This window comes from Adiantum capillus-veneris, chromosome 5, assembly GCF_014529385.1.
Source record: "Adiantum capillus-veneris isolate H3 chromosome 5, ASM1452938v2, whole genome shotgun sequence".
Classification (NCBI taxonomy): Eukaryota; Viridiplantae; Streptophyta; class Polypodiopsida; order Polypodiales; family Pteridaceae; genus Adiantum; species Adiantum capillus-veneris.
The window spans coordinates 17,476,283-17,490,964 of record NC_140935.1 but is presented as its reverse complement, the minus strand read 5'-3'; the positions used below and the strand labels follow the sequence as shown (position 1 = coordinate 17,490,964).

At 49.2% G+C, this 14,682-nt stretch overlaps 1 protein-coding gene across 1 annotated transcript in view; it reads right to left on the bottom strand.

The window, feature by feature from the left end:
* Positions 1-515: 515 nt before the first annotated feature.
* Positions 516-14,682, bottom strand: part of LOC147456943 (uncharacterized) — an 85,816-nt gene continuing 71,649 nt past the window's right edge. Inside the window, exons 3-5 of the mRNA XM_086512012.1 lie at positions 2,148-2,269; positions 1,926-2,008; positions 516-1,218 (exon numbers count right to left, since the gene is read on the bottom strand). Of these exons, the coding sequence (XP_086368138.1) occupies positions 916-1,218; positions 1,926-2,008; positions 2,148-2,269 (508 nt within the window). The 3' untranslated portion in view covers positions 516-915. The remainder of the gene's footprint in view (positions 1,219-1,925; positions 2,009-2,147; positions 2,270-14,682) is intronic.

Here is a 14,682-nt window from a genome sequence, read left to right as displayed (position 1 = left end):
GGTGTTTGGACTCGTTCAAAGTAAAAGGAAAGTTCAAAGCCCAAGAATGTGGATACCAATGCAAGCCCCAACTTCCCACTTCCTTTCTCAAGCTCTATCTTGTAACAACCAAGATGAGCTCTCATATTTCTAGCTCCTCTCTCAAGGCTCAAGAGTAATGAGTTGAGCTCCACTATCGAACTTCCCTCTCCCAGGCTCACAAAATTGGATAGAAGGTGCTTTCTTGCACCATCCTTGTTCCCCAGCTTTTGCTGTTCCAACCCGGTTACCCATCCACACTAACGACCCCCTACCCCGTCCCATGTTACTATGGTACCAAGTGCTCTTGTGCATTCACCCGTACTCACAAGAGCAAACCAGAAGCACATTTTTTAAATACAAAACATCGACATAGCCCCTTTGCTGAAGAACTTCCATGGAGACATAATAATTGCATTTGGTAGCTCAAAGGTCACGAGTATAGAGCCCAGATTGGTTAGATCTAATGCACAAAGCCCTTATAAAGCGCTATAGAAAGAACAGCCATCCGGAATGCACAATTCCTGCTATTATTGTCACACCCAAACTGTAAACATTTTTTAGAAGAGCCATAGGATGTTCTTACATACCATAAATTTTGAATGCTGACTAATCAGCTGTTTTTAGATTTTGAGCTTCTAAGCACTCCTATGTGCCATCTTCCATAACAGTTGAGAGGCTCTTTCAAGAGCCTTCAATACAATGAAGTCACCTGAACCATTCAGGTGAATTATAATGCTCAAACAAAACAGTTATTTTGTATGGATGCGTATAGGGGTAGTAGAGACCTGATTGAGTCCAAAGAATTGTTAGTTGAAGTAATACAATGGCTGAGAAGGGTTGAGATGATTGGTCTATGATACACTTGTGACCTCATGGCTTATACAACAATGTTCTTCAGCTCACAAGAAGAACCTTGCCGCCCCGTCCCTCTCTTTCCGACTCGGCAATGGCATCCCTGAATTGAGTCAGGGAATACTTCCTTCCAATGTAAGGTCTCATAACTTTAAGCTCAAGAAGCCTCATAACTTTTGAGGCTACCAAATCGATTTTCTCCCGAGTGGGTACATAGTCTCCAAGATAAAACCACTCCAGCTTCACGCCCCTCCGTAGGTCATAGATACTGTAAGTGACATCATTGCTAGACAATGCTCCATAAACAATCAACATCCCTCCATCGCGTACGCATGCTGCCACTACCTGAAAGTGCAGAGATATTAACTTCATGCATTGATTCTTTCTCAGACTTGAGCAAACAGTTGAGCCTGAATGCATGATTTCTGCACATTAATTGTGAAATAAGCTGGCCTTTTGTTACTAAGGGCAGTTTGAAAGAACGACGTCATGGAAACATGCATCCACATGATTTAAATCTATGTCAGCAGGCATAATGCTGTCTGTTATTGCAATCTCCTCAATACCACAAACCACCACAATGACAGCCAGTGAACTATCATGGTCTTCAATCCTTGCAGGGTTGTAGTTACCCGACAAGAGCAGGATGCATGTTCACTCATTGCCAGGGCTAACATTATGCTGCAACAACAAAAACCATCCGAGTCCAGAAGGTGGAAACACCAAGTGAGGCAGTCAGTAGAACTCCATATTAGCTCAAAAAGTGATGTTCCCATTTACAAGTTGCCCTTTATACTGAAGGGTTGATTTTACAGTTGCTTTCTTAGAAATTTGGCAGGATTTTCCACCTACCCACCTGACTGTTTTAAGGCTAGTAGGTGCAAAAACTTGCCGAAATTGTCTTCTAGTAAGCTAAGTGTAGTGATAGCATAAATGTAGTCTGAGACGTTGCTCTAACCGTTGAATCGATTTTTTCTAATCTAGCACATAAAAATTAAGTTTGCTTTCAACCAAGAACAAAACATAACCATACGTGAGAACCTTATACAAACCTTGGTGCTCAAACCTGCAACGGCATCAACAGCAGCATATGCCATCTTTTGTCCTGTAATTTCTTTAACTCTAGATCGTACATCTGTAAAGTAAAGATCCTCCTCAGTATAGATTTAAAAAAACACCGCTTAGAATGTGTACACAAAAAATGACAACCAACAAAGCAAACGCCAGCAAAACGGGTACATGACTCATAGGGGGAGAGAATTCCTTATCTGCACCTTCTGTCTTGCAGTTGATGACCTCATCTGCACCAAGGGCTATAAGCTCTCTTCTCCATTCTTCTCTTCTCACAACATTGATAGTTTTAATGCCAAAATGCTTTGCTAGCTGTATTATCAACCTGCTTACCAAATTGCAATTGAAACGTATTATTCACAGACAACATTATCATAGCTAATCAAACTGTTAGTCATGACAATGCGCAGGGAATCTAAGATACTGTCGACCACCTACAGCATATAACATAGGAAAAACAACACCATGTTACTGGCACGGATTCAGCTTATCCAGCTGCATGAAGGGTCCAAGGTTGCCACGGTCGCTCTAACTATAGATAACATGGCAAAAACAAAACCCAAAGAAGGTGGTTCCGTAAGGGTCCTTCAATATTGCTACCCATTTTAAAATACGTTTAGATAATAGGTATGTGAAATCAAAAAAACTATGCACAGACACAAATAATTGGGCGGGTCATTTCCCAAGGTGATCTCACAGCAAGGAGAAATCTGCCGTTTTCCTTCTTTTCGCAAAAGCAGACACAAATGGAGGCTTCTGCTTCTCCTTAGAGGGACTCGGACAAGGCCCCCTCGCCTGACGCTGCAAAGCCTACCATCCGACTTGCTCTCTCGCCAACGGAGCAAGCAAGCCTTGAAGCAAAGGTGGAGCGCCTTCAAGCCACCTCTGTCATCTTCAAGATTATTGGCACCTCACCTAGCAAAGGTGACGTGCACGATCTCCTCCAGACCCACCTTCTCTCGGAGGTGGGAAAGTGTCAAAGGTGGCAGCGGAAGATGCAATGAAGACGAGAACTGGCTCATTATCCAGTCGGTACCTCGACTCTGATCTAGAACACCTGTAATGCCAAACACATGAACAAGGCACACCTTTGGAGAAGAGAGATCATTATCATTGAGGTAGAGAGAGAGAGAGACAGGACATCTGAGAATGTGAGAGAGAGAGAGAGAGAGAGATCTGGGAAAGGCTCTCCATGCTGATAATAATCTGCTCATACAAGTGACCAAGGGTGGTCCGGCATAGAACTGACATGCCCAATGGATAGACCCGATGACACACAACTGCGGCTGCTACTGACGTTGCCAACTGCTGCAGACGAGACCACTGACACAGTCTCGACATGTGCATCACCTCCGACATGCTCTGAGAGCATTGATCTGGTGCATCTCCTCTTGGCTAGATCTAGATTTGGATCTAGATCTTGGTCGAGGAAACCGGCTAGTGCATGGGCACAATGTTAGATTTACACCACTCTGCTGCTTCATATGTCTAGGGCATACTTGTACGGCTAGTATGTCTCCAGGCTAGCCACCCATAGTCTAGGTTGCTCCTCGTCCAGCCGCCCGAGTTTGGGACCGGGTTCCGACTTTGTCCGGGTGCCCTCATACTTCATTTATTTCTTGTTGGGTCATGGGGGATTTTTTCAGGCTTTGCCCTACCTCCCCTTGGGCACCTATTTATGGGGCCACAGGGGTACCCACTTCCATTATTTGGTTTTTGTGTATTGGGTCTTCTGCTCATGGTATTCATGGGGGGACTGATCGCCCCCTCTTCACCATCTCTCTCTCTCTCTCTCTCTCTCTCTCTCTCTCTCTCTCTCTCTCTCTCTCTCTCTCTCTCTCTCTCTCTCTCTGCGCGCTGCCTCCCCTGCGCTCTGCTCCCTGCGAGTGGCTCCCTCCTGCGCGCTGCCTCCCCTGCGCGCTGTCCCACCCCTGTGTGCTGCTCCCTCCTGCGCGCTGCCCCCCCCCCCCCCCCCCTGTGCGCTGCTCCCTGCACGCCAAGACAACCAGCTCATCCACTGAACACACACACCCCATCCCCATCCCCTGCCCGCTGCCCCCTGCATACACACAAGCCGAGTGTTCTCTTCCCCTTCTCCCCTCTTCTTCACAATATGAAGAGAGGGTAGCTACAAAGACAACCATGTCTTCCCCCATCATCAAGACGCCGACACCGACAACGAAGACAACGTCCTTCATGCTCACGAATAAGAGGCTTGCACAATTGGAGAAGGACATGAAGGAATGGCGGATGGAGAGAGAAGTATGGAAGGAGGAGAAAGCCAACTTCATCAAGCTATGGAACAAAGAGAAGGAGGACATGAGAGCGGAAATCCAAAATCTCAAAGAGGAGAAGGAGAGAAGGGAAAGGGAGAACGAGAAGGAGAGGGAGAGATAAAGGAAAGAGCAAGTAGAGATGAAGGCACAAATCGATCTCCTTCATGCTTCCCTCACATCCCTCACCCCCGAGGAAGGAGAGATTAAAGGGGAGGCTAAGGAAGCCCTCAAGGAGGAGATCACCAAAGCCCTCACCGCAAGCATTGAGGACAAATTAGAGGCCACCAAAGAAGGATGGGTCGAAGTGGTCAAAAAGAACATCAAGAAGGTAGCAAGAGAGGAAGCCCAAAAAGATGAGGTACTCATCGTACACACAACCATCGAAGAGGAGAAGATGCGACAAGCTCGCCGTCTCAATGTGCGAGTGACCGGCATCAAAGAAGAAGAAGGGTCTACACCCGAGAGCGATGGGAAAGCCTTATGCAAGAAAGTGGGATACAAGGAAGAAGAGATCCCTTTCTCCAAAGTTTGGAGAGCCGGCAAAGATCCAAAGAAGAGAGCTCTCATCCTCCAATTCGCCTCCGAGTCGTCTCGAACTTCTTTCCTCCGAAAGAGGGTCATCTTGAGAGGGCGAGAAGGCCCCCCGATTTATCTTGATGATGACCTCACAAAGATGCAACAAGATCACCGCCGCGCGTGCATGCCTAGAGTCCACCAAGCCCGCAAAGAAGGGAAGAAGGCAGTATATCGAGATGGTAGGGTTATCATTGATGGCAAGACCATCGCATAGGGACTCACGGCCTGTGGGACACACGAGGAGATTCATGTCACGGTTTGGAATTGCAATGGAAACCTATGGACACACCCAGAGAGACTTGAGGAGGTGATGAGAGGTCGAGACATGATTCTACTTACAGAGACACACGAGAGCCCAGAGAGAGGGTTACCACGGATACATGGATTCCAATGGGAGTCTCTACATCGGGGATGTATGCGCCAGCACACCACTCGCGGTTCAGGAGGAGTGGCCATACTCTTTAGACTCGCTTACAGCAGACTACAGATTGTTGCCCGGGACCCACAGGCCCGATACATGTGGATTCGCCTCAAGCTCTCACGAGACAGGATCGTCTACATTGCCCTTTGCTACTTTGCTCCCACAGGCTCCAGATTCGCCCCTATTGAGCAGGAGTCACCGTACGAATGCCTCACGGAGGAGATTATGGAGTACTCTACACTGGGTGAAGTCTTCCTTATGGGAGACTTCAATGCTCGTACGCGCAGTGAGCAGTGTGAGGCATATGACCACGAGGACCCAGAGGCACTACACACTCTAGATGAGGAGGCTACTATGAGAGATACAGCAGACAAAGCTCAAGTCACAGCCTACAGACGACACCTACTTCGACTTGGCTCCCAGCACCGTCTCGTTATTTATAACGGGATGGCCCAGTGGCCCACCTCAGGGGGCCTGACTTGTATGCCACATGGAGTTACAGAGGGAGGGGGGAGTACAGTCGACTATATTCTGGGACCCAGGGAGGCTACACACCTTATCACATCCTTCACCATTCCACCCATACCCATCGGAGCCGACCACACATACCTCTCTTTCTCCATCACCGGAGATACCATCCCACACAGCTCCACAGCACACACTCCACACACCACCATCCATTTCACACATGAGCTAGCCTCTCTTTACTCGGCCGAGGTCGAGCATGGCCTATGCCTCCTCCACCCATCCACAACACTCTCAGTTCTCACATCACATATCTCTTCCGTTCTCCACACTTCAGCTATTAGCTCTGTTCCACACACCACTCACACAGGACGCACTCCCCCCCCCCCGGGACTATGCCTCAGAACCGCTGGTATGATGATGAGTGCAGAGAGTTATACCGACGCCTCCGTGCACGGCGAGCCTTAGCAGAGATCACAGAGAGAGAGGCCAGACGACATATGAAGACGCTGACACGCCAAAAGCGGCGAGCATTCGAAGAGGCACAGGAGCTTGAGCTATACCGCCTATTCATGAGCATAGATAGCGCGACGGCATGGCGCACCCTGCGCGAGCCACGTCCGACTACAGCTATTGAGGATCCACAGATATGGCATGATTATGCAGAGCGCCTTTATGAGGTGCCAGGGCAGCCTCCTATCCCACAGCCACACGGGCCACGCCCCACGTGCTCCTCCTCCTTTACAGCAGAGATGGTAGAGAGGGCCATACGCCGCATGCAGCACAGACGATCAGCTGACCATACTGGATTACAGAGTGAGCACATCATTTATGCGGCCTCCACTATAGCCCCGTTGATTGCACATGTCTTCAACCGGGCTATAGGGGAGGGCTTCCCAGAGGAGTGGACACAGCACACCATAGTGCCTATCCACAAATCTGGCGACACCCTGGACCCAGGGAACTATAGGACTATCATGATTGGCCACACGATGGCCAAGCTATATGGAGCAGTACTTGAGGCACAGCTCAGCTGCTACGCAGAGACCGAGGGTTTACGAGCTCCAGGCCAGGCAGGTTTCAGACGAGCTTTCTCCACCACTGATCACATCTTCGTTCAGCGCTGCCTCATTGATGGGGCAAAGGCGCGGAAGAAGAGGCTTTACTGCTGCTTTGTGGATTTCCGCAAGGCCTTTGACACAATCCCACGCGAGAGACTCTTCCAGCGCCTTCACAGCATTGGGGTACCAACAGAGATGATTTGGGCCATATATACTCTCTACGAGAGGGTGACGGGTCGGATTCGTTGCCCAGGCGGCTTTTCAAAGACCATTGCTAGCACCATTGGTGTTAAGCAAGGATGCCCACTCTCCCCGACACTCTTTGGGCTCTACATCGACGAGATCTCCGACTACATACTACGAGGAGGGGGAGAGGGGAGCGACTTGGCAGGTACTCCGGTCCACATCATGTTATATGCTGATGATATTGTGTTGATTTCAGAGTCACCCGAGGGCTTGCAACGCCATCTTGAGGCCTTGGACGAATTCAGCACACACAGGGGGTTGACTGTGAACCTTGGCAAAACCAAGGTCATGATCTTTCACACATCCAGTGCAGTGAGGAGCGCTGCCACCTTCACAGCAGCAGGAGGACAGGTTGATGTAGTCACCTCCTATGTCTACCTTGGCATCACATTCACCAGCCTACCAGGACCCTTCACTATGAGGCAGGCTGCTGCTGACAGGCTCACCCGAGGATATGCAGCTCTGACCATGCTAGAGCGGAGATGCCACCAGGCACACTTTCAGGAGCCCCGCACGAAGGGGTGGCTTTTCGACACCTTAGTCACCCCGGCCCTGATGTACTCGGCGGCAGTATGGGCACCAGGATTGACAGCTGACCAGTGGACACAGCTTGAGAGGCCACAGGTATGTATGATCTCACGCTTGCTCCGCAGCAAGAAGACAGTGCCACATGACATTATTAGAGCCGAGCTCGCCACACCACCTATGGTTGTAGAGGCACTATTCCAGACAGTCTGCTTCATCCAGAGGATGAGAGAGCTACCTCCTAACAGACTTACTCGTAGAGCATTTGAGGCAGCTATACAACTATCAGAGAGTGGGCATGAGAGAGCATGGTACTCACTGGTCAGAGCATGGTTTGAGGGACACGGTCTTGACATGGAGAGCCTACCACCATTCCAGTACGACCCCCACTCACCATCTGTTCACCTCTCTCGCAGTGAGAGGAACTTGGTATTGAGACAGGATCTGTGGCAGCTATACACCAGGAGAGTCTGGGAGTCACCTGGCTTGGGGACGAGGATGTCAGATTACAGAGACCAGTTTCTCACCATACTGTCTGGGGGGTTCATACAGAGACCACGCTATATGGACACATATATGCCACATAGCTCACGGGTGGCGATTGGTCAGCTGAGAGTGGCTTCACACAGGTTAGAGATTGAGATCGGGAGACATACTGGTGTTCCCAGGGAGGAGCGAGTCTGCAGAGCCTGCACAGAGGAGGTGGAGAGTGAGGAGCACTTTGTATGTAGATGCAGAGCATACACTGAGATCAGAGGCAGGTATGAGGCCTTATTCAGAGGACAGCCCACTCTCCGAGAGATCATGGACTCTCGAGATCAGAGACAGCTCGGACGCTTCTTACTAGAGATACAGAGCCATCGGGACACACTACTACAGCCACGCACAGCTACACAGACAGAGGGGAGACAGTCGCAGCTCACAGACTTCTTTCAGAGGATTGCCGCCCCTCCCTCACCAGACACTCAGAGGGGAGTGACACTCCCACAGGCGGAGGTGAGCCGAGCTAGACGACGACCACGAGTCACAGGCTACAGGGGCGCGAGCTCCCACCACCGACAGATCGAGGAGATCCGAGCCCGGGAGCGCCGTGCCACTGAGGAGCGAGTAGCTCAGATGAGGGCCGACCCGACAGCTCTCATCCGGGTAGCCTTGGCACCAGCCCCGCCCATGTACCACATCTTACATCCCCCCATTTGTACAGGATGGAGCTAGATAGCTTGATGCATTCTCATTCTCATGATTGTACTACCTTGAGCATATAGACATGCATATACCCCTAGAGATAGAGCTCCATCCCTCCTCAGATACCCCCCTACCTACCTACATTCAGTTCAGTTTTGTATCAGTTTTGTTTCATTTGTCTTTCCGATAGACGGATGACATACACACCATGTACATTTGATTTGTCTCATAGGCCGATTTCGGCCTGACATAGACGTTAAAAATCTTTCTTTCTTTCTTTCTTTTCTCTCTCATGGTATCAGAGCTTCAGGCTCTCCGTTGATCTGGCGCTACATCAGCATCAGGTACTCCTCCCAAGAAGAATCAGCCAGCGTTTTTTACAATGACCACCAGATCAGCCAGCGATCTCTGCACAAACAGGGTGGCGCCATCACCTGGACAACATCCATCTCAACCATACCTGCATTTCTTGCAGATCAGGACTAGCGTTTTTGCATCAGGCTGCAAGAGCTACTTTTCTGGACATTCTGTCGTCGGAAAACCCTCAGATCCACTTGCGTTTTTGGACAGCTGCTGCGTTTTTGCAGCAGAGGGGGCAGCGCCAGCATCAGCCCACCACTCAGATCTTTGCCCCACCAGCTTGGCATCCAGTGCCTTGCCGGCGAGAATCCTCTTCAGATCTACTGTTTTCAGTCATATACACTTGCTGTTTTCTCTGTTTTCAGCCCACCTTGGGCTGTGACATTGATCCCCCCCCCCACCCTCTGCACCGCTCCGGACCCTGCCGGGAGCATACGAGCACGCTGAAAATCACTGGACAGCAGCATTTTCATCACCTCGCAGTTGCGTTTTTGGGTGGATAGCAGCCACATGGCTTGTGTTTTTCACAAAGGATGAAGTTACCTCCTGCCAGGACACCATCCGGTGGCGGTCCATGCGGTCTCTCAGTGACTGCTGAAGTACACGGTATCTTCGACATCGGCTTGATCATCTACGGACGTACGATCCTTGGGAGATGCATTCATTCCAGCCATCATTCGATGGTTGCGCACTCCAGAGAAGGTGATTCCTTGTGGCTTGCTATAGACACACCTATGCACTCATCAGAGGAGTTCACACAAGATACGGCCATGCTCATGGCATATGGAATTCCGACATTCCCAAAGAGGACACCACCATCTTGGGTGGAGAGACACTTACCACTTGACCTCAACACGTCGGATCACTTGCTTACACGGGAGCATCTACATGGACTTGGGGAGAGGATCTTGGATCTCTTCTTGGACAGGTTCATTGCTTGGATCTACAGACTGGAGTGGGACTTCAATTCTTTGGACTCTCCTGGAGAGTTTACCCGCGAGATGCGGGAGATCGGACATCATTCATGCAACTACTTCCGGAGTCACCCGGAGCTTGGCTTGGACGGTAGTGCAGTTGCTCTTTCACACTCTTGATCCTTTGGATTTTTACCTTCAGACTTGCTCATACTCATCCTCAGCAACCTTATCTCCCGACCTGGGCAGCAAACCACTCCCAGCTCATTTACATTGAGAGCCACACCAAGTGGTGCCGTTGTTGGTGCGGATTATGTTTTGGTTGACACCGGAGGATTGGAGGCAAGAGATACAGGCAAGACAGCGCAAACAGATTGGTCTGGCCTTTCCTCTTCTCAGAGGTTCTTCACAACGCAAAATGCTCAATCTGGCTTCCCTACTTCTACATGATGATTACGGTGCAGACATCTTGGTCTGACCACACCTCTTCTCAAAGGCCCTTCGCAACGCAGACTGTTGAGCCTGGCTTTCCCCTCATCTTGGATTACCCTACCTATTGACAAGACACCATCTAGTGGTGGTCCGCACGGTCTTCCGGTGACTGATGCAGCTTATGGTAGCTTCTACACTGCAGACTATTTAATCCGGCTTGGTCTGACCACACCTCTTCTCCAAGGCCCTTCGCAACGCAGACTGTTGAGCTTGGCTTTCCCCTCATCTTGGATTACCCTACCTATTGACAAGACACCATCTGGTGGTGGTCCATGCGGTCTTCCGTTGACTGATGCAGCTTATGGTAGCTTCTACAGTGCAGACTGTTTAATCCGGCTTTCCTTGATTTGGAGGAGTTTACAACGCAGATTGCTACATCTGGCCTTCCTGGAGTTTTTCACAGCTTAGCCACTTGGCCACGCCTTGGGTTGCACGTTCATGCATTGACAAGATTCCGGTCATTCTCATGATGGTTCCTGGGCTTCCCTATTTTCTCTAGATTGGTTTGACAACATACACCACAGATCCTATTGGGCAGGACACTTGCAGGTCTATTGGCACTTCTTTCACGACAAGGAGTTATTTTCACACTCAATTCGGGACCTTCACGCAATATCTTCACCTTGTATCGGCGGAATACAGCAGTTTGATACATTGCTCGTGCCGACACTCTACTATGGAGATTTCTTGGCGGTCGTGACACCCCAGACTGCTGCTACACTCGCGGAGTTCGCCAGAGTATTGTCCTTCGGTAAAATAGCTACTTTTCTTTTCCTAACCTATCTTGTGAAAATGGAGGTTGTATAGAAACCACCCCCAAAAATCCTTCACAACGTCCTTGACTTTACGAATAGGCCCAGTGATTTTATGCTGGTTGATTGTACAAATTTCCACGTTTTGAGATGCCTCTCAGTGGGGACCAGATTTTAGACCTACTGCTTTTGGATGCAGTTCTTTTCATGTAACTGCTTTTGGATAGGCCAAGGGGCCTTTAATATGTTGTGTGGACCCTCTCTTTACATTCTACCGCGTGAAGAAGCAAAGTGAAGTTCCCAAAGCTTGAAAGATAACTTTGAGGCAGCAGAAATCTTCATCATTTGCCTCACATCTTCGGCTTCATGCGGTTTGTTCAGCATCAGGTGTTGAGAGGGGGTGTTGAATTTACACCACTCTGCAGTTTCACAAGTCTAGGGCATACTTGTACGGCTAGTATGTCTCCGAACTAGCCACCCATAGTCTAGGTTGCTTCTGATCCGACCGCCCGAGTTTGGGCCCGGGCACCCACTTTGTCCGAGCGCCCTCATACTTCATTTATTTCTTGTTGGGTCGTGGGGGAATTTTCCAAGCTTTGCCCTACCTCCCCTTGGGCACCTATTTATGGGGCCAGAGGGGTACCCACTTCCATCATCTGGTTATTGTGTATTGGATCTTCTTCTCATGGTAGTCATGGGGCCCTCTTCACCATCTCTAGCATTTGTGTTCTAAGTCTCTCTCTCTCTCTCTCTCTCTCTCTCTCTCTCTCTCTCTCTCTCTCTCTCTCTCTCTCTCTCTCTCTCTCTTCCACACACGCGCACTCTCACACACAAAGCCTGTGAAGGGCTGCTCTGAGGTAATACTGCACCGTAGAGATGATCTCCGAGCACTGCATCTACTGCCCAAGGAAAACGCTGGGGCTGAACTGCTGAGCAAAAACGCTGTGCTGATCCAAGCCAAAAACGATGGCTGATCTGGAGGAAAAACGCCGAGTCCTTTGCCTCTGGGGCACCCAAGGGAGGGCGTCCCCCCTCTGGGCACAACTGCTATATGCTGGAGTGATATATGTTGGAGTGAAACCCCTCTGCCTGCCAATATAGGCTGCCCGACCCACTCCTCCAGCCCCATGACCTGGTGAGTATGGGAAAATAGGGAGAGAGTAGAAAGAGGAGCACCGGATGCCCATAGGCTCAGGGGGGAAAATATGTCAGGGCTGGGGAATGCTATTCCCAGCCTGCAGGATCACAAATGGCCATGGAACTGAGCCAAAACCCGAGCTGAACATGGCTAGACACGACCCCACATGAGAGACCCACCTCACCCTAGCCGGGCACACCACAAACCAGCCCTCACTCTGTAAACTGCTCTTGGGAGATACCGGAGCTACCACCGGACAGGAAAATGAACTCTAACACCCCCTCTAAAATCCTGGACGAGAAACGGGTCCAAGGAGCTGAAGTGAGCAATCTGCAACTGGAAAGAGAGGGTTTCGTGGACGAGGATATCTGCTACAAACTCTGCAATGGGAAATTTTCATGTAGTAAATACAATCCAACTGCTACCTCCGAAAGACGTCCGGGAAGTATAATGCTATCCGTTGAAAGTAAATCAAGCTCTATCAAAAATCTCCTCAAGAATGCATCTGAACTGAGGGTAAAAGGTAAAAAAAGACTGGTATCCGGATCATTTGCCAACTCTAAAGCATCCACCCTCGAGGAAAGAGTCGGAAATCTGCACCTCCGGTCATATACCACATGCCAGAAACTACAAGCTGCTACGGAAGTCCAAGGGAAGCGAAAGCCAAGGCTGCTAAACTATTAAACTGTATTTGAAGGAACTTATCGAAACTCAGAATGAAACTAGAACTCATCTGTCTGGAACACCACCCGAGAGAATATCACCCCACTCTCAGAGTGAATCGGGAATACACATCCACTACAAAGGGAAACATACATCGCTACTGAGACAACAGCTAACACATCAAGATCAAGAGAAGATCCTCCCCCAAGCTCTGCAAGAGAAGAACAAGGTGCTGTAGAAAGCAACCAAATAGACTATCAATCCTGTTTGTTGCACATGGAACCACAAGAATTGTATGGAAGTAGTCCACGGAAACCGACTCCCAAGCTGGCTCCACATCCCCCTATGAAGGGAGGACACCTGAACCATGGATAACTGTCGTCACTCTGCAACAGTCTCTGCCAATGTAATTGGTGTAATGTACCTGTGGAACCTAGAACCAAATCTGGGAGAACCAAGAAGACTGTCTCCCCACTATGAAGAATGCCGGCTAATTGTAGCTAATTCCTGGTACGAGAAGGACCACTATCCACCTGTACGAAATAACATGTCTGTCTAAGGATAAGGAAAATAGGTGTGTCCTGAGAGGTTGTCACAAAGTGGTGGTGTGGCACGCTTGGCAGGTTATTGGCGTGGCATTGTACGAACAGACAATGTACGGACTGCACAGACATTGGACTGTACAGACAGTCAGTGCACAGACAGGCTGTACAGACCTGATGGCGTGGCGTTGTACGGACGCTCGCTTTTTGCACTGACCATGTTGACGTGGCAGCTATATGAATTTCCGCAGAAAGCATTGTTGCTTTTTAGCATCTTTGAAAGCCATTAGCTTTTGAGAACCCATTGCTTTTGAGTTTAACTGCTTTTGGGGCTCTAATTTTAGCACTCTTTGTATCAATAAATAAGTCCTAAGGGTCTCACTTCTCAAAGCATCTGGACGCAGAGTCAAAGAGCGAGCACCCAAGAGAGTTGTACTTTGCTCAAAGATTACTATAAAAAGAAATACCGAAAGTGGCGCCAGTCTTTGGGGGCAATCTCTCTTGGCAGGGAACTACATGGGGCCGTGTCTACTCTTTATTTGTGAAGTATTTGAAGTGAATCCGACCAGTTTTTGATAGTTCTACGGAGGAGTCATCCTCTGACAGTTCGGACTCGGACAATCATATGTTTTGTGCAAAGAAGAAACACTTTTACACAGCCAACCAGTACGATTTCTTCGAAGACAAGAACAAAAAGACAAACGAATTTAAAGAAGGTGGACAGTTAGTGGAATTTGAATCCTTTTCTGAATTCCAAGATGCTCCGAGGGCTTTGGCTTTCATTCAACAGTTTGATATAGCCTTCTCCGGAGGGCATTACTCAGAGCACTCCAAGATCAAGAGGGCAACATCGTTTTTAAAAGGAAATGCTCGAACATGGTGGTCCACTCTTCTTCTGAGGAAAGACGCTCTAAGCAAGTGGCTGAAATTCAAACAGCTCTTTATTTCTTCTTGGTTGACCCAGGAGTACGAACGAGATGTGAGAACCGCTTGGAACCATCTTCGGATGACCAAGGATGACACTTTGGACGCATATTGTGAGAGGTTTCCGGATTCTTTTGTACTGACGTCTTCGTTTAAGGTCACTTTTAAAGAACAGATTGAGTGGTTTGTTGCGGACTC